Genomic DNA, 20,647 nt, shown 5'->3' with positions numbered 1-20,647 from the left:
CAGTAAAAGAACTTTAAAATCGATCCTGAAACTCACAGGGAGCCAATGCAGTGATTTTAAAAACTGGTGTAATGTGGTTCCGCCCTCTGGTCCTCGTCAGGACACGCGCTGCTGAATTTTGTAATAATTACAAACCTGAAAGTCTTTTTGGGAAGAGCAGAGAGCAGGGCATTACAGTCGTCTATTCGACTGGTGATAAAAGCATCAGCGTCTCCGTGTTGGCCAGAGAGAGAATGGTGCAGACAAAACAATTTTTGTGATGTTCTTAATGTGTGGGATAAAAGTCAGCTCAGAGTCAAAAATGACGCCCAGGTTTTTTACTTGAGGAGATGGTTAAAAGACTGTGTTTGTAGTTTGGGTAAAAGTTTCTCTCTCTAGGCCTCAGGACCAATGAGTAAAATCTCAGTTTTGTCCTGGTTAAGGTGGAGAAAGTTTTCTGCCATCCAGGATTTGATATCTAGAATGCAGTTAAAAAGAGCATCCATTGGTCTGGTGTCATCAGGAACATTTCCACGGAAACAAGCAGGAAGGAGCCCTCCTCCAGGCCTAAAAAGAGTCAGACTTGTGGTTTCAAAGGAGGCCAATAAAAACATAAAACTATAGTGTATGAAATATCCCAGAGATTGTAGTGAAAAGCTTAATATACAAGAAGAGACAAAAGCAGAGAATTGTGCATTTTCTCATTTATTTTGCTCTAATATTGAGATCACAGATTAACAGTCCAAAACATGACCTTAAAGTCACTCCTCAGAACTACATCCATCACACAGCTATAACATAAACATGAGAATACAGAGTTAAAAACCCTACAGTCTTTTTATTTAGTCTTTTTTGGCAAAGTGCTGAGTATTATTACAGGTAAACTACACAAAAACACGTCGTGAGATTTTCAAAAATGCCACAAATCTTCACACTTTTGTCCAAATAATAGAAAGTTCCTGCTACATTTGACTGTGGTTATAGAAAACATGGGCGATGCTGGTTCAGACGACACAGTGGTGCATAGTTACCGAGTCCGATCAAAACAAAGACATTTCAAGTTCTTCATTGATGCATTGTCCAAAACCTGGAAGGCACGTGATCCACAAAGTTTCAAGGCATTTGAAAATCAGAATAAAAACACAAAATTAATGTTAAAATCCCTGTGAAGTGACGATACTGGAAAACAAGCTCCCTTCTGTCAAAATAAAACGATAAACGATTGCAGATAGAGAAAAGCTTAAAACACTTGAGTATTCATATTTACAGCAAAACAAGCTAATGCTAAGAAGCTACATCTGTTAGTACGTTCAATGTTTATGCTACAGATACTGCAGGCAAAGCTGGAAATACGCCACCAAAAATAGAAGAAAAAATCGAAAATATAACATGTTTTAGTGGGATAGTTGCTAATCTAGTCTATTCTTATTAATCATTGCAAACTTTGATTTATTAAAGACGACCTATTGTGCTTGTCTGTGATCTATAATTACGATCTATGACACCGTGGATCATTCTGTTATCATTTGCACATTTTAAATCACAATATTCACCTAAAACGATTTAATAAAAGAAGCAAGTCCGCTGATAATCGTGTTAGAAAACTGTGGTGTCCAGTGGGAGCTGGCGTTACTGTAAACGTCATGACAACAAAGCGCCGCATGCTGTAGGCACCTACGATGGATAGCTGCACATCACACTAGAGCAGGGCAGTTTTTGATCCATCTATCGATTAATGCAAAGAACGTCTGTCTGTGTGTCCTCCTGTTGGTTTGTTTGTTTGTCTGTTCCCAGTGTTGGGGAGTAACAGATTACATGTACTGGTGTTACGTAATCAGAGTACAAATGATGAGTAACTGTATTCAGTTACAGTTACTGTTTCCATGAGTGGTAATTGGATTACAGTTACTTTGTTGAAATAAATGGATTACACAGCGGTATTTTCCTGTTTTCACATTATTTTTATTTTTAAATTTTTTTTTTTTTGGTAATTCCACTCATTGCTGGGAACTAAACCAGGACTAAACCATGACTAAAACCAGGTCTAAACTAGATCTAAACCAGGACTAAAACCAGGTCTAATCTAGATCTAAACCAGGACTAAACCATGACTAAAACCAGGTCTAAACTAGATCTAAACCAGGACTAAAACCAGGTCTAATCTAGATCTAAACCAGGACTAAAACCAGGTCTAAACAAGATCTAAACCAGGTCTAAACAAAAACTAAATCAGGACTAAACCAGGATTTAACAGGACTAAACCATGCTGCGCAGACGTGTCTCCTCCTTTTCTATCAATAATATTTTTAATACGGTTAAGTATCCTGGTCTTTGTTTCTCTACAGCAAATCAAGTAATCCAAAATATTCAGATTACGTTACTCACTTTAAGTAATTTAATGGATTCCGTTACAAACTACATTTTGGTGTATGTAATCTGTAATCTGTAGGGGATTACATTTCAAAAGTCACCTTCCCAACACTGTCTGTTCCACACATAACTCAAGAATCGCTCATCCGGCTGATCTCAAATTCATGTTGTTAGGGCAAAAACACTAAAGACCTCATAAAATGAGTGGTATATTTTAAATACTAGTTTGTACAGGGTGACTAAATGTCCGTTTTTCTCTGAACATGTCAGTTTTTTGCGTTCTGTCCTGGGCGTCTGTTTTTTTTTCCGGGTTTTCATGATCTTTCATTGGGGCCATGGAATTGAGCGTCTCTTGTAGCTCTCTGTGACTCAAAAGGAGTGAGTGAGCAGACGCAAACAGTCGGTCAGCCTGCAACACGCCGAAGCACAAATGCACATTAAACGATGACTTGTACAAGAAATTCTCCGTTTTTCGTCCTGTCATCGCCTTCGACCGTTAGGACAAGTGGGAGGTCATGTGCACGGTTTGCGAGGTGAGACTCAATTCGAGCCCCCCCCTCGGTAAGGTGTCCAGGTTTTCACAAATGGAAATATGGTCACCCCAAGTTTGTACCAAAATGACTACGCGATGCCGCCCAATCCTCAGAGTATCATCGATGAAGAAAATAATACGGGAGAAAGAGTGGGCATGAATCGGCAGCAGTGAAATTGAAATACACACTAATATTTAAAATATATCACTCATTTTACCTTTTTTTGCCCTAATTGCATGAAACTTGGCACTGCATACACCCATCCCATTAGGATGACACCCTCCAAATTTGAGATCAGTTGAATGAGCAGTTCTGGAGTTATATGTGGAACAGGCACACAAACCAACCGACAGGAGGACACAGAGACAGACGTTCCTTGCATTAATAGATAAATAGAGACTACTTTGTACCAAAATGACTACGTGACGCCACCCAATTCTACGAGTATCACCGAGGAAGAAAATAAAACAGGAGAAAGAGTGGGCAGGTATTGGCATCAGTGAAAACGAGAGTTGAAAAGCAAAACAAAAATTGTTCAACAGCGAAAATCCGTGATTGAAGCTCTAAAGCATTTTACAGACTGAAAGACAGAGAATCCCTCGAACCATCATTTTATAAAAGCCTCTTCTTATTGTAGGTTAATTAAACTGCCTAAAATGACATTCCATTTTGGTGACATAACTCCCAGCTTTTCCCATTGCTTCCACAGTATTCAACATCAGAATCGTTAGTCCATCAGTTTCAAAGCACAAAAGCCAATAACAAGCAAATATTAATACAACAAAAAAAATAAAAGTGAAAAAAAGTTAAGGTTGCTGCTACTTTTTTGGTTTATAAATATGTTTAAACAAATGTAACTAACGCAGAAATACAACATCTTAACAAATACACAACGTTAAACTAAAAGAAAACGTCCGCTATAGGATTCTTGTTATAAAAAGTTGTTAAAACGTTTACGGGTTTCGAGCAAATCTGCATTTTCCTAAAGTTAGTGATTGGTTATGACCCTGAGAAGTGGACTGCAGATTTCTCAAATAAACAAAACAAACCAAAAAAAAAACATTAAAAACACGAAATTTCAACTTTTTTTTTCATAATTTTTTGCCCAATCGTCTATACAACAACCATGCAACAGGCTAACATCACAACACACACAGCTTCATCCTGATATGTTTTTGTCTTTTAAAAAAATATTTTGGAAGTTTTTTTTTTTCCACATACAATTTTTTTTTCTATTCGTTTCAAAAGCTACCGTTAAAACAAGGCAAAGTTTAGTGATATTTAACCCAGTATTTTTTTTTTACATTTTTTAGTTTTACAAAAAATATTGTGAAAAGTACTGAATTTATCAAGTCAGAGGCAGGTTCAGGTTTTAAATGGGACAGGTTTCAAATGAGTTTCTTTTTAAGGCTGGAAATTAAAGAGAAAACAATATTTAAATGCAAAAGGTTTTGGATGGTGACGTTCGTGAAAGAGACAGGAGGCCATTTTGTAAAAGAACAAAACAAAACAGACAGATTCAAAATGGCAGCTTGATCATCTTGTGCTGATGCTATGATTTACTTGGCTCATTTAGTTTCTGAAATCGATATGCAAAAGTTCTAGAAACTGCAACTACGAAGCAGAGAAAAGATCTACAGAGATGACAGTAGCTCCCACTAACCTAAAACTATCTCCTAGTTTTATTTTGTTAATTGCACTTTGCTTAACAAATGTAAAAATGCAATTAACATTTTCCACTGTCACTGAATCCTACATTTCCCACAATGTAACTTTCCAAGACTACAGACAGTCATCCATTTTGAAAACTCAACACAATTCGGTGATTATTAAGACGTGGTTTGAATGTGTCGTTTCCAAATCAGTTTCTGCAAAGTCTCGATGTAAAAAAACAAAAAAAACAAAACATACATGCATCGAGTTTAGGTTATTTCTCCTTTAAACATCAGCCCAAAATTACTCAAAAATGTCCCGTAATAGGCTTTAGAACCTGCCTCAGAGTAAAGTGACCTACAGCGATGATTCTACACAAAATGGCGTCTGTGAAGATTAGACAGAGAAGAAGAAAGTTTGAACACTTAACAGTCAAAATAACTACAAACGGGCCGAAGAAGAAGAAGGCGCCCATTTTGTTTTGCCCTCAACAAATCAAGGCTGAAAATGGTGGAAATAAATTGAGATTAAACTGTCCAAAACGTTGAAAACATCCAGCAACATTTGAGAGTAGATTTGTCATATGGCTCTGGTAAGGCTCTGGTGAAGTGTGACGGATTCAGCGTTGATTTTAAACGATTCAATCTTCAGTCTGGTGGTTTTTTTTACAGTCAGGGAGGTTTAGTGCAATTGGAGATTAGGGACGATGGGATTTGGAGGAGCTGACAGGTGAAGACAGGAGCAGACAGGTGCGCAGTCCCGAGCCAAACAACTGACCACCAAGATTACAAATGGAAATGAACTTGTGAATCTATTTTTGAACTGAAATTCTATCATATTTGTGTTTGAAATGAGCTAGATAAAGTAGTTGATATTAAAAAAACACATATTATGCAAATTGGACTCCTCATTAGAAGCATATCTAGACTTCTTCTGCAGTTTTTAAGATGAAAAACCACCATCACCGGACTCATTCTGTCATCAAATGAGGATTAATTAGGGGATTGGAAACAGAGATGTAGTTTATAAAGTTTTCCAAATGTAGTCGGAAGTTAGAAAATGTGAAATACTGATCCCAAGATGACCAAAAGCATGTCCGAAAGAGAATTAAAGCCACAAAAATGCAACGTATGTGTTCTTTAAACAAATAAACGGAACAAAGATGGACTTTAGTGACAGTTTCAAGACATTTTGTTGTTATTGAAGAAGATTTGGAAGCTGATAGATCTAAATTCCAATTATTTCAATAAACGGAGCTTAAAGAGGGGGTATTACACACGTAACATTTAGATGAATGTGTTACCTTTTATTGGTTTTAAAATGCTGTAGCTTCATAGTTACGTAGGCTTATAGGCTGAATCTTAGACGAGTGACGTTGCATCGCACTGCTAACCGTAAGAAGAGTTTGAATTCGGCTTGTGAAAGATTGGTAGATGGCTCTTTCGACATGTTTCTGATGAGAACAGTGTTGTACGGTGGTAAAAAGCATAATACCCCCTCTTCACACTATGCTGATGTGGAGTAGCTGCTGAATGTGATTTGTCTGCTGCGGTTCTGTGGTGGTCAGAAGTTGAACTGGCGGTGGGTGGGCTGGTGCAGTTGCGGGGCCGCGGTCTTTGGGGGGCGCTGTGGGTTGAGGCGGCGCAGGGCGTTTTTGGAGAGGGAGAGAGGGGGGCGGGGCTGCAGAGGATCCACTCGCCCCAACACGGAGGGAGAGACGGAGGAGGGGACCGGGCGACGCTGGATACACTCAGGTCTGACAGAGAAAGACACAAAACAAAAGACAATTATCACTTAGAGCAGTGTCAAACCTGTTCTATCACACTGACCTACAAAAGGTAAAAGACTTTAACTCTCCAGAGTGTGAAACTGAGAAAAATGACTTTAAAGTTTCTGCTTTGTCCAAACAAAATTATAATAGGCAGGGCTCTCAAAATCTGACATCTAGTCACTTTAATGAAGAAATATTTGAATGTGAAAAATATTGAGCTCAAAATTGCTTTTTGTCAAGTTCCTGTTCTCCGTCTTTGCACCAAAACTTATTTTTGGCTCAAGATACAAAGGCAAAAGGCAGAAACTGACATGCTCATTATTTGACTTCCATCCATTATAAGAAAAACACGTCACCAAGCTCCAGTCACCATGTGTTTGTGTGAAATGATACAGAAGAGTTTTGGATTTCCTGTTTAGTGTTGATCAGGATCGTGCAGCGACACTTCCACAGTGAAACAGTTTGACACAAGTGACTTTGCAGTACAGTGTGTACAGTATGAAGAAATACACACAATACTTTCACTTTAAAGATCAATGAAGTATAATTGAATACAAAGGTTTAGTTATTGAATGTGTTCAGATCCTGAGCCAAGGCCACAACAAAAAGAAGGTGAGATGTTGGATATGAAAATAAAATATATTTATGAACTAAAATCACAAGCAAAACACACACACTGTTTCTGCCTTTTGCATTTGCACGAAAACTTATTTTTGTCTCATGATACAAAAGGCAGAGAACAGGAACTGACAAATAAGGGTCAAAGGTCAATTTGGAGCTCAATATTTTTCAGGATATTTATTCACATCATAGAGGAGTCTCACATACAAACAAATGACATGAACTCATTTTTGACCAAACCTGATGTTACAGTGTTTTGCCTTTGTACAGCAGCACAGTGGTGCTTGTTATGTGCCATAAGAAGAAGATCACTTGTTGCCCAAAGGAAATTACTCATTATTATTATGATTATTATTATTATTATGACTATTATTGTTAAAATGGACTCTTGTGAGCTTTTAGACGTGTTAGAAATATGTTGTTTCCTCCTCTAAACTTACTTAGAGTTGTGTTTTTTTCATTCACGTGTTTGAGTAACTCTTTATTATTAGTCTGTTTATATTTCCAAAAGCTCAAAACAAAGTCAAGAGGCAGTAGTTTAAGTGAACAGCTCCTTTTACCATTTGTTTCGGTGAGACTGGCAGTTCCAGGTCAGATAGTATATTTACATCATAATCTCTGTCTCACCTGTGTCTGGTCTCCATGGCGCGCCTCTTCTCCTTCTTACTCCCTGGTTTGCCTCCGTTGCCTTGCGCCCTCTGCAGGTGTGTTGGTGGCCGGGGCCTGTTGCCGTGTTGGGGGCGGGGCTTGCCATTGCCGTGCAGAGGCAGCAGGTAGACGGACATGGAGGGGTGTTCGATGAGCAGGTTCTCCAGAGGGCTGGGCTCCAGGGGCAGAGGCTGAGCTCGGGTGAAGCAGGCTGGAGGAGTGACGAACCACGACTCCTCCAGAGAACCGGGCTCCAGCCGCAGGAAGTCCGAGTCCAAGTCCGAGTCTTGGTCTAGGTCCCGGTCCGGATCTGGGGCCGCGGCGTCCAACTCGTCTGGCTCAGTCATGGTGGAGTTGAGGGAGGTGAGGGAGGGGCAGCGGACCATAGGGGGCACTGTGGGGGAGGGCAGCATCACGAGGTCCTCTTCATCAGGACACACAGACGAGCCGGAGCAGGTGTCGGCTGAGAGACACAGAAGAGAGGACAAGCATGATTTTAAATGTTTAGACAAGGGAACGAATACAGTACAACTAATAACTAATACAAGTTGTTCACAGGGTTATAACCAACTCTGACACCTCTAAAATCATTATATAAAAACCTCTCAAGACCCATGACAAGAAAAGTCAGCTATTCTACCACTGTCAAGTTTTGAAAATCTGATAATGTTTGCAAATGTTTGTCTGCTGTTTAAGCTCATTCATGATACTGCTGCTCCTCCGCTAAAAAGGTTTGTCTCTCTCAACTCTGAAACCACCTCCCGAGCCGCTCAAACCACTGTGTGCAGTGAGTACAGGATCCACAAACACAGGACAAACTACAGCAAGTTCTCCATCAGTGGAACATGTTACCAACAGAGCTGATCACATGGACAAACTACAGCCAGTGGTGGTTCTAGGATTTTTCTGAAAAAAGGGCCCATTAATGGGCCACATGTTACATTAAAAAGGCCAAGTACAGGTGCAAGTACAAGCAAGACAATATAAAAAAAAGCCCTCCACAGGTCTGTTTCTTCTCCCATTAAGTTGTATTGACATAATAGGTCTACTGCTGCCAAGAGTTTGGTGGTGGAATTGCATCAGTGATCATTGAATTCTCTGGATGTTTTTCTCGTCACTTGATTGACAGAACAGGGGCACTTCAGGGGCCAATCAGATTAGAGGTGGGGCCAGGACGACTGTGGCTCCTCCTCTAGAAAAGCCCCTGACTACAGCACATTCTCCTTCAGTGGAACATGTCACCAAAGGAACTGATCACATGTACAAACTACAGCACGTTCTCACGCCTGACCAAACAATGGCTCATCTCAAACCAAACCTGTGCCCATAATGTGGACAGAGGAGAGTCTGGAGAGAGTGTGATGATCTGAGTGTGATGTTCTGGAGTGAATGAACTGAATGATGATTTTAAGATGCTAAGAGAACTGAGTGTGCATGAGGATACAGAACTGTTATAATCTGGTCATTATAACGACATTCTCTTTGTATGTTTGATTTTATAAACTATAACATGAACCTGCCCAGGGACGACAGGTAACAGGTTAAGATTAATGTAGATTGTGCACTGTCCCTGTCTCATTAAATAAATCAACTAAACTAAACTAATACAATGCAATAACCCTTGCACACCTCTGTGTAGTTCTCCAAACCAGAATAAAAATAGACTCAACTCATTACAAATAGTTTATCCTTCTCTCAGATCAAGCCCATGTTAAAGTTGCACTGCTAACTTTTATAGTGTAGGGTCTGTCACCTGCTTGTGTCCATGGAGATATTACTGCATTTCATATAATATTCCACAATATAACATTAAACTGATATAAGGATTATTCAGTTACAGGTTTTTATGGCTTTTATGGCAGCACTTGTATTCATGGAGATTGATAAGTTTAAAACGAAGTGGAATCTGGACACAAGTATTTGAAATTAATTATGTAATGATAATAAATAATAAATGATGTAATGTATTGATGATCTCTGTGAATGGAAGCTCTAAAAAAAAAACTATTCAAGGCAGCCAGCAGGGGGCAGTATACTATACTCAATAAGGATTTAGATGCCACAATCACTCTTTCTCTAGACACTAGAACATAAATGGTACTTTCTTTTCTTCTATCTGTAGTGACACCTGCTCAGAAAGTCCGGGTTGGTCATGTGGAGTGGCACTGAACAAACGGACCAGATCAAAACACTGTAGTAAACAAACGGCACATCTGATATAAAAATGTGTGAGATTATTGAGGACTTGACCTGGAATCACAGAGTGCAAACCAGGACATGAGAGGATAAAGACCTGCAGCTGCCGTTACCGAGGTGAGTCCAGGTGAAAGAAGGAGGGAATAATAAGTGGAAGAGGAGTGGAGCGGGAAAACAGGAAAGAAGGGGAGGAGGGAGAAAGGGAGGTAGGGGAGAGCAGAGAGGGTGAAAGAGGTGAGAGAGGGGAAGAAGAGGGGAGAGAGCTGAAGAGGAGAAGAGACGAGAAGGAGAGAGAGAGAATGCATCTTGCCCACACTGAATGCTTTGAGATTTCAAAACAGATCCCTACAGTCTCTATGTGCAACAACAGGATCAAACTAGGACTAACCAGGTCTAACTGAAGTCTAAATCAGGTCTAACCAAGGTCTAAATCAGGTCTAACCATGGTCTAAATCTGGAGTAACCCAGGTCTAACCTAGGTCTAAATCAGGACTATCCCAAGTCAATCAGGCTCATTTACAGTGGGGTGTAACAGGAGAGGGTCTGATCATGTCAAGACCAAGTTCAAACCTGGGACAAACCGGTTCAAGTTCTGCAGACAGTTCAGACCTGGTCTAGTCCTGATTTGGACCTGTCTCTGTTTATTCCTGAGGCAGACGTGTTTTGGTCCTGCTTTAATCCCAGTTTTAATATGTTGTGCGTGCTAGACTGAACCCAACCTGTTAGACCAGGTTCTGAACTCAAGAAAGGTGCAGGACTAAGCCAAGATGATCCACAATGTCACGATACAAACATTTTAAACTTAATTTTGATAGTAAGGAACAGACTTGATACTCAATACAAATTCTAGTACCACGATGATGATAAAAACCCTAGACACTGTACTGTAATCTTCAATATTAAATGGTAGTACTTTCTTTTCTATTCTCATTGACATCTGCTCAAACATGTACCGAGTTTCAATCCTAGTTTTAGTATCGATTAGTATCAGATTTATGATGCTTCTGACAGTCCAAGCTCAGACGCTGCTGTTGTTGTGATGCCGAGGGCTAAAAATACTTGTGATGCTTTCTTATTTTAGTGTGGCTTCAGCCCCGCCCTCTGGCCTGGAGCCTGTGTTTACATCTGAGAGGAGCAGACCGGGGCAGGTGGACTTCCCTGGGTCCTAAAGCCAACTCGGTTTAATCTGAGATCAGACGCCTTATACAGACTCACCATTTGGATCTCATGGCATTTATGAGTCTACTATTTTAGCTCTGCCACAAGTGTTGGCCGTGTAATAGAATATTGCTATTAAATCAACAAATAAGGCGGGGCAATAAGGCCAAAATCAGAGCATTTAAAAAAAAGTTTATTTGAAACAGTTTGCAGTGCTCCACAGTTCTTCCTCACTTAGCTTCTGCATTCTGAGCGTCCCAATTATTCATCATGATGAGTTTAAAAGCACTAACAACAACTAGCATGCCAACACACACTTTCTGATAATTATTTAAAAAAAAATCTTTATCATTTATGGCAAAGGAAAATTATATTTATCAACTGGACAAATGTTTATTTTGATCAAATGTGTTTCTCTGCTCATCCAAACATCATTGTTCAGTTGTGTTCAGACGCTGGTGGACATTTCCTTATATCTGTCTGCAGGGAGGAGCTAACTACACTAAAACTACTCTGAAACTACTCTGAAATTAACACACACACTTGTTCACTGTTTCTGTTTGTTAGCTCGGCCTACTGAACTTGCACTAAGTGTGGGGACATATTAGAATAATCATACAGGCATAATGAGAGCTCTCACACCTCTGGGTGTGACCTGGTTACCCCAATTGTTCTTTTTGTTTTAGGTTTGAGGATGGAGTTGTAAATAGGAGATAAACAATGTCTGAGTCTCAGTTTCTGTTGTGTCAAGGAAGGATTGTCTTTCCTAACAAAATATCCTCTTTAACTCTCCTCTGAAACCAATTAATTTCTCTGGCTCAGATCTGTACCTCACTGTCCTCAAAAACAGTGGCTCTTTATAATTTGGATACAGACACTACACAGCTGACTTATTATGACCTCAAGAGCCGCTCATACAAAAATCTGTACTGAAGCGAGACACAGTTGCTCAAACATATAGAGAGTCATGTACAGAGCCCTGAACTAATTTCTGTGTGGACTCTGTACACCTGACCTGATAGGTGCACTGGAATAGAAACACTTAGTGAAACAGTGTGCCAGAGTCTTTGTGAAACAGTTTCAGCTCTCAGTTTTCAGTGTTTCATGCAGCACTTTATAATTAAGGTGGCTGCCTTGACAACAAAATAGTCAAATGTCTGCATCCACAGTCTTCCATCTGCTTCAAACCAAATCTTTTAGCAGCAAAACTTGAATTTCCTCAGGATCAATAAAACATCTCTCTCTATTTCTCCGTTAAAAACGCACAAGCTGATCACTGACCAGTAAACATGACTGAATGTGCTCTGCATCAAAGTGGGAATTGCACCCCCACCCTTCAGTGCATGACATGGGACTCACTTAGGTAGTTGACGAGGATCCAGTCTTCCTCCTCCTCCTCCTCCTCAGACTGGACTCCATCGGGCCTCAGGTCATTGGTGTCTGCCCCAAACAGAGCACTGGTCAAACGCTGGAACATCCTGGTCCTTTGGAGGGTGCGGGGGTCACAGCCGGGAGGGGCGGAGTCAGAGCCGGAGGGGGCGGGGCAACAGGAGCTGAGGAGCAAGAGGAGTTATTATCTCTCCTTCAACATATGACGCAAGTAGAATTCGAAAGCAGGACGGCAACAACTGAAAAGTGTAAATGTAACTCACCTTTGGTCATGAGCTGCAGGAAGACAGCGCCGTATAAGGATGTGACGGGGTGGAGCTAAAGTGCATCAGAGCCAATCAGACGCTCAGATTCAGCTGCAGTGCAAAAAGGATACAGGCGCTCTGGAGGAACAAACACAGAAGAATACGTTTGAGTTAAAAGGATCACAAGACTCAAAGCAAACTAGGCCTCTAATTTCCAGAAGAATGTTCAGTACTTAGAAAACAGGACAGAGGAAGGACTAAACTGACACTAAACCACGCAGGACTAAAGCAGGACTAGACCTTTATCCAAAACTAGAGCAGAACTGGAGCAGGACTAAACCAACACTAAACAGACAATACTGTTAACTGCTATACCACAGTTTGCCACAAGATGGAGAAATCCCATAACTACCAACCTGGACTAAATTAATTTAATGCTAGAACCTTAATTTGTGCTCTGTCTTGAGCCCTTCTGCCCCGAGTCCTTAAACCCCGAGAGTCCTTAAACCCCGAGAGTCCTTAAACCCCGAGAGTCCTTAAACCCGAGAGTCCTTAAACCCCGAGAGTCCTTAAACCCCGAGTCCTTCAGCCCCGAGTCCTTCAGCCCCGAGTCCTTCTACCCCAATTTCTTCTACCCCGAGTCCTTTTACCTTTTACCCCACTGACCCAAACTGGCGCAATTTCTCTAATCCGTTTGTTAAGGAATCTCGTACAGGGCACTGGCAGCTGGTTAATTATAAACCTGTACATGACATAAGAGTCTAGAACTGAACCACAACAAGAACTGGACTCAGTCTGAGCCAAAACCAGGACTGAACCAGGACCAGGACTGAGCTAGGGCTGAACCATTTGGGAAAAAATATCTGACTGTGATTTCTCTGATTGTGGCTATATTTGTGATTTCTGTTTTATATAATAATAGGATTCTTTTTCAAGTTCACATTTTAAACACGTCCAGAAGAAATGACAAAAAAACTGAAATCTGAACTGAATCACATCTGAGAACATGTTTGCACAGATCTACACTACATGGTTAGATGTTTTTATGATATTTTGTTTCTGGAGGAAATTACAGCCTTTGTTGTTTTGCTAAATTGTCCGTTCAAATATCCAAAACCAGGACTGGACCGAAGCCAGACCTGATTAGATCACCATACTCTGAGATTTTATGCTCCATTAGAAAAGCTGAATCAAAGGAGGACGGGATCATTGTTTTGTAAAGTGGGTGTGGATTAATGTTATGTCACTATTGCAGCTATTACACTATTATTTTCTGCATAATTACTGGGGATGGGCAATTAAGTAAATTTGAACAGCGAATGAATTCAGTCGCGTGTCATCCTCAGTCATTTGTTTGGATGTTTTGAATGGGGTTGTCAAAAGAACATGATAGCACATAGACTAGTATACGCCCATGGACCACTATGCAAAGGACTGGACCACTGAGGAATAACCACATGGAAATAGAAAGGAAAGCACTACCACTTAATGTTGAAAATTACGTTCTATTGTTTAAAGAACGAGCAATTTTTTCTTATTTTCGTGGTACTGGAATCAATCAGTATCGAGTTCATTTCTTAGTATTGAAATGTTAGTATCGTGACAACACTAGTTTGAATGTTATGTCATTTCTTGATGGGCAGTGCACTGAAAAATGTAAGTATAGCTAACAGGACTTTTGTAATGGGAGGGTAGTGCCGTTAATTGGAGTTCTAATCGTCTATAATGGGGCTGTAGCGTACGGGGCACAGTGGTATATTAGTGTTATATAATGGGCGTGTATTGATACTGTGTTGCAGCTGATGTCATCAACATTCCCCGGGGTGTGAAGTAGAGATGCGCGGATTGTGGTTACAGCCACGGTATCCGCAGCTGAACTGCGGATCGGGCAGATGACGTGACGAAAAATAATATTTTAATTAAATTCGAGCAGGTGGCGGTTTAACTACTAATACTAATAAATAAATATATATTAGGTATCAATACTATGTTGTTAAGTATTGTTACGTACATCTGAAATGGCGAGTGTCATTGTACAGTCTGTGCTTATAGTATGAACAGAAGTGGCTATAGGGCCATATTGATTTAGTTAGGCATATTTTTTTCTTGCCTTTTTCATCTGGAACATAAAGTGGGCATTGCCTGATTTCAATAAAGGTTCATCTGTTCTTCTGGATGAGATGATCCGTCTATTTTGTTTTGATATCAGTTATATTTTAAAACACGCAGACATTGTAGTGTAGGTTTCCACTCAGATAAATACCTTTAAAGAAAGACCAATGGAGTGAGGCAATGACTTTGAATTAACATCGGGCAATGGCAGAATGTTCAGAACGCAATAACATCCAACACGAAGGCAAGAAGGTTAAAAAACAGCCTAGTCGGAAAACGTTGTCAATTAGCTGCGCAAGACAACCAGGCAAGTTTGGGGTTGTTACGGACTATTAAGAATGTGAACATGCACGCTCAGCGAATTTTGGAATGAATAAGCTATAGTTTGTATTTTTATCGAGGCTCCTTAGTTTGTTTGCGATGATGATTGTTCAGCGGATGGCGGGCGAGTGCGGTTTTGAAAATTGATCAAAACCTTGGGTACAAATGTATAGCGGGCAGATGATGAGTTTTGTGTCGCGGTTGAAAAAATAGCCCATCCGCGCATCTCTACTGTGAAGCTAACTGTAGGCACTGCTCTGTCTGAAGATCTGTTACTCTCGTTAAGGCCACCACACATGACACAATTTTTCGGACTTAAACAAAAAGTGCACACCACAGACACGAGGAGAATCTTATGAGATTTAAAATCTCCGATCACACAGACTGCAGTGGGATATGTCTGCGGACCGGAGGATAGAAAGTTGTGATCGCTGTGATGGCGTCAGCTGTTTCCTGTCAAGAGTAAAACCACTCACTTTGAGACTCTTGAGTGTTCAACGATCAGAGCTCTAGATCTAAGTGTTATTATTATTTGTGAAATGTGGTGCAAAACTTCAGATACAGGATTTTAAAGCAGAAAAGATTGGAGATACAATCCTGGGCAAGTAGAGTCACTGTGGCTAATCTGTAGCTGTGTGGATGTAAACAGACACACGTGAGGAATGACACTTGACATTTTACTTTTAAACAACACCTCAAACTGGATGAATAGTGTGGTTTTGTGGACAGAGGACAATTTCTATGGATAATGTGGATGAAATGCTACACTTTAAATTTACAACTCTCTGTATCGTGAGTTTGTATCATCTCTGTGTCCATCTCTCCTCTGCCCCTGATGCTGTTTTATTGACTGTTGCCGTAGCGTTGCTGATGTCTGGTGATTATGATCTAACAGAGCAGCTCAGAGTCACACTGATACCAACACACACGAGGAGCGCAGCGGCTTCAAAAGTCAGGTCCAGCCTCCTCGAACTCGGGGCAAATTCTCCTGAGAGTGTGGTTGCCTTTAAACCTTAATCTTGAGCTTTATTTTAATGCAATTAAAGACCCAGCGGCTGTTCTACACTGATTTACTCTTCAGGCGACCAGGGCCCAATCCCCGGGCCACTCCCCTGATTCACTCTTTTTTTTTTTTTCTTTTTTTTTAAGCACTCATGCTGCCCCCAACAAAATGCCACCCCTGATCAGACCATAAATAATTGACTGAGCTGGTGAGTGATTTGTAGTGTTGAAAATTAAAGACCTTAATGGGACCGTGAACATGTTTTCAGACTATTTTAAAACTTTTTGACTGTGTGCATTGTGTCTTCATTGTAACTGCTGAATATATACTGTATGCAGAACCCCCTACTGCAAAGTATTAAGTTAAGTATTATTAATGAGGTACTATTATTATTATTATAATGAAGTAGAGTGGCATATTAATGTTCTAATGGAAGTGTGTTAAAATGGGGCTGTATGAGTGTGTGTTGTAGTGTATTTTAGTAGAAGTCTATGGGGTAGAGTGATACATTAGTGTTAGAATGTGTGTGTGATATAATGGGGCTGAATGGGTGTGTGTTGTAGTGTAATTTATTAGGAGTGTATGGGGCAGAGTGATATAGTGGTGTTAGAATGGGTGTGTATTATAATGGAGCTGTATGAGTGTGTGTTGTAGTGTATTCTAATGGGAGTGTATGGGGCAGAGTGGTATAATTGTGTTAGAATGGGTGTGTATTATAATGGGGCTTTATGTGAGTGTGAAAGGTGGTGCATTTTAGTAAAAGTCTATGGGTAGAGGGGCATATTAGTGTTAGAATGGGTGTGTATTATAATGGGGCTTTATGTGAGTGTGAAAGGTGGTGCATTTTAGTAGAAGTCTATGGGGTAGAGTGGTATATTAGTGTTAGAATATGTATGTGTTATAATGGAGCTTTACGGGTGTGTGTTGTAGAGTATTCTAATGGGCGTGTACGGGGCAGAGCAGTATAGTAGTGTTAGAATGGGTGTGTGTTGGTGTGAGGCTGAGCTGTGATCTGGTTTGACCTGATCCTGGTGCATTCACACACATTAACAGCTGCTGATCTTTATCACAATCCTCCACAGAAACTTTAACCTCACGTCACCCGACAGTCTGGACCGTCACCTGCTCTACAGTGGGTCATCAGAAATAGAAATGATGTTATTAAATCTAACAGGGGTGGCAGTTGTGAATGTTTTTAAATTAAGACACCATTTAAACAGATCCAGGGTCATTAAAAGGTCCTAATTTATGCCATGTTATAATGTTACCTCATCAGAAACAGACCTGGAGTTGGATTTTGTTTCATTCACACATTTGAGAAACCTTTTTATAGAGCTGTGCAAAAATATTCAAATATCGATATATCGTATAGTTTATTGTGATGATACAGTATCGATTTCATAGGCTGCTGTATCGATATATCGCCAAGAGTATTTTTTGGTATATTTTACTAAATTATTTTGTCATGGTTCTACAGTTTTGTTGTTTGTTTAGTGGAAGGAAACTTGATTATGTGACACATTTGACATTTTCACTGTTTTGATGATTAAAATGTTTGTGTTTCATATGAACTTTGCACAAGAAGTGGTTTAACAAAGACTTTTAGTATCACTTATCACTTCTAGTATCATTTAGCTATTATTTTTCTTAAACTGTAATCGAACTGATTTGAAATATATCGTATCGAATCGTAAGCTCACTGTATCGGGATATGTATCGTTTCGTGACCTGTGTATCAAGGTATGTATCGTATCAGCAACTTCTTAATGATACCCAGCCCTACTTTTTTTATTACTCTGTCGACATCTTCAAAGCTCAAAATGTGCTGTCCCACCTTGTGATGTCATGAAGTTGTAGTTTTCAAGTGAACGACTCCTTTTACCTTTAGTTCAGTAATAGTTTTAGTATCGGTTAGTACTATTGGTCTGATTTTGGATATTTTTGACAATCCTTGTTCATGTAACTCCTTCCTTCACACATTGTAAAAAAGCCTGGCCAGAATTTAAGATATAAACACTTAAATCTATCAGGAAATGACTTAAAAGTAGTGAAATGATCTGTCCATGCAGCAAGATTATTTTACGTGACAAGTTATCTAAAAATAAATGACCTCTAGACTAGACTTAAACAGTCTCAGAGTAGCAGAGTAGATAATCAATCTGAAAACAAGAGGAATAACATGATGTAGGTTTTGAAATCTTGGCCAGATGAGAGAAATTTGCAGTGAACTTTTGTTTTCCAGCTAAACAGAGTTCATTGCAGAGACCCTGACACTTAAACACAACATTTGCTGTTTGACAAAAGTAAACACAGAGTTACATAAAAGTCTGTTTACTGGGGCCACTGCCCTTAACTGAAAACTGCTTCTGTCCAAGTCTGAGGATTAAATAAAACTCACATAAAAATACCATGCCATAAATAGACAAGTATAAATGCAAACATAAACTGGATATAAGCATAAAGCTTTTATTTTTTGCCTTCTCAACAAAAATATCTCGCAAAACTACGCCACCTAGTGTCAGTATACAGTATGCGTTGGTTACATAAACACCTAAACATGATCCAATAAAATAGAAATATTTTGCATTTAAAACCACAAACCACCAACTTACATCAAATATAAAAAGAGAATCCACCAGTATTTTGTTCAAAATTTAAACCTCCAACTTAACATCTCTACAGCAGAACAAGATCCTGAACCTCACCCAAATATTTGAAATACTTGGAAACAATAAGTCAATTCGGTAAAATGCAAAGTAATTACACCGGCAGACAGGATTGTTATAAAAGTTCAGAGCTATAAAGTGAATTCGGCGCCATTTTCTAAGATTAAATTATACGGTAAACCAATTTAAGGTGAGACAAAACATTCAAAACAGCGCCACAGCCAACTGCGCCCAAAGAAGGAAATGGGCCAGTGTAACTCGACGCTGCAGGACGCCCGGCTGTTTAATTTAAATGTAATTAACATTTTCCAACATTTGCATAAATACAGCGTGATATTTCACTATGGATTTGCCTTTTTGTTGCACAATAATAAAATGTAATCACAAATACAAGCCAGAACGACAAAAACATGAAAAATAAACCATTAATCTTAAAATTTCTATTCAAAAACGCTTAAAATTTAGCAGAATTTACAAAATGGTTGAACAGAATAATGAGTAAATACGAGGCCTGGTGATTTCTGGGTTAAAATGGCAGTAAACAACAAAATCTAGGCCAAATTTTCTTCTCAAAATAGACAGAAGTAAACAAAGGAGGACGAATGACAAAACCAAAAGAATAAGAAATGCAATTTTACTAAAAAATGCAAAAATTTGTCACTGTTTTAAAGGATTTTTGTGAAGGTTAGAGACAAAGATCTGCCGTCGTTGTTGCAGCTTTTGACGGCGGAGGGAGGCGCCTGTCCGAGAGGATAAAGCCGATTAAACGAGTCGATTTTCGGATTAAAAACAATAAACGCCGCTGACTTTCGCATCATTTGAACAGATCATCAGTTTTAACAGTAAATCGTGTGTTTTTGCAGGATGGCGCTGCTTTTTGTCGTGAGAAAAGATCTGGAACAGTGTGTTAAATCCGCGGAACAAAGAGCCGAGTCCTCACCTGCGAAGAGGCCGAGCGCGGAGCAGAGCGAGCCGGAGCCAGGCGCAGGTCCCCCGGGGTGAGGTAGAGCAGAGCCCCGGCAGTAGTGTGGAGGAAGGCGGCTTGGTGGTGCTTGGTTTTCGGGGAGGACGCGCTCTCTCTTGGGCCTCCTCTCTCCTCGGCTCCTCTTTTTGCTCAGCCTTTGTTGTTGTTGTTGTGGGGCATTAAACAGCTGATCGGGCCCACGTCACGGCGCACGGGCCAATCAGAGGCGGCGCTGGGGGACACGTGATCGGGGTTCTGCAGGACATGACCGGGCAACATCTGTGGAGCGGGCGGAGCGGCGGAGAGGTTATGTAAAAACAGCAGTGTGGGCGCGGAGAGGAGGGGGGCGCTGGGAAGGCCGTTCAACCGGACCGAGCGCTTAAAGAGCCCGTGATACACTGTTTTATGATCTCTTATAATGTTTCCTCCTCACAAACAGAGCTGGAGCTGCGTTTGGTTTCATTCACACATGTTTGACTAACACTAAATCTAGGGTAGTGCTGTAGTCAAGACGTCTGAGGGTCGAGACTGAGACTTTTAAAGGCTGAGACCGGGACAAGACCGAGACCATGGCCCATCAAGACCATTTTTTGCAATTTCCTATATTTATTTGTATTTTACAGTTATTTTGGCACATTTATATCAATGTTTTTATAAATCTATCTCCATTTGATCTGATTCATGTTCATTTAAGATTAAAATAAAACAAGCGAACTGTGCTGCACTGAAGCACTCTGCGCCCCTTTTTTGGACCCTCACCTACATTTTGAGAACCTCTTCTTTAATCCCACTTCCACTGGCACTTGAGTCTGAGACAAGACCGAGACCAAATGCCGTCAAGTCTGAGATGAGACCAAGACCGTAAAAAAGTCCGGTCTCTAGTACCACGACACTAATCTAGGGTGACCAGATTTTCAAAATAAAAAACTGGGACACCCCCGGTTTGTGGTGGTTGGTAATAATAAAATTGTGAATCGAGTGTGTAACTTTGTCCATCCACCACTAACATTGTCCATCC

At 40.2% G+C, this 20,647-nt stretch overlaps 1 protein-coding gene across 1 annotated transcript; it reads right to left on the bottom strand.

Moving 5' to 3' along the window:
• Window positions 1-1,919: 1,919 nt before the first annotated feature.
• tp53inp1 (tumor protein p53 inducible nuclear protein 1) lies at window positions 1,920-19,824 on the bottom strand. Its single transcript, XM_020933935.2, has 5 exons — window positions 19,606-19,824; window positions 12,582-12,701; window positions 12,289-12,482; window positions 7,555-8,038; window positions 1,920-6,291 (listed from the first exon to the last, which is right to left on the bottom strand). The coding sequence occupies exons 3-5, from the start codon at window positions 12,404-12,406 to the stop codon at window positions 6,099-6,101; spliced, it is 795 nt and encodes a 264-aa protein (XP_020789594.1). The 5' UTR covers window positions 12,407-12,482; window positions 12,582-12,701; window positions 19,606-19,824; the 3' UTR covers window positions 1,920-6,098.
• Between the last annotated feature and the right edge of the window lie 823 nt (window positions 19,825-20,647).

This window comes from Boleophthalmus pectinirostris, unplaced genomic scaffold (assembly GCF_026225935.1).
Source record: "Boleophthalmus pectinirostris isolate CB_2022bp ecotype Guang Dong unplaced genomic scaffold, ASM2622593v1 HiC_scaffold_6, whole genome shotgun sequence".
Classification (NCBI taxonomy): domain Eukaryota; kingdom Metazoa; phylum Chordata; class Actinopteri; order Gobiiformes; family Gobiidae; genus Boleophthalmus; species Boleophthalmus pectinirostris.
Note: the sequence above shows the minus strand (reverse complement) of the source record. Positions and strands in the feature narration are given on the sequence as shown.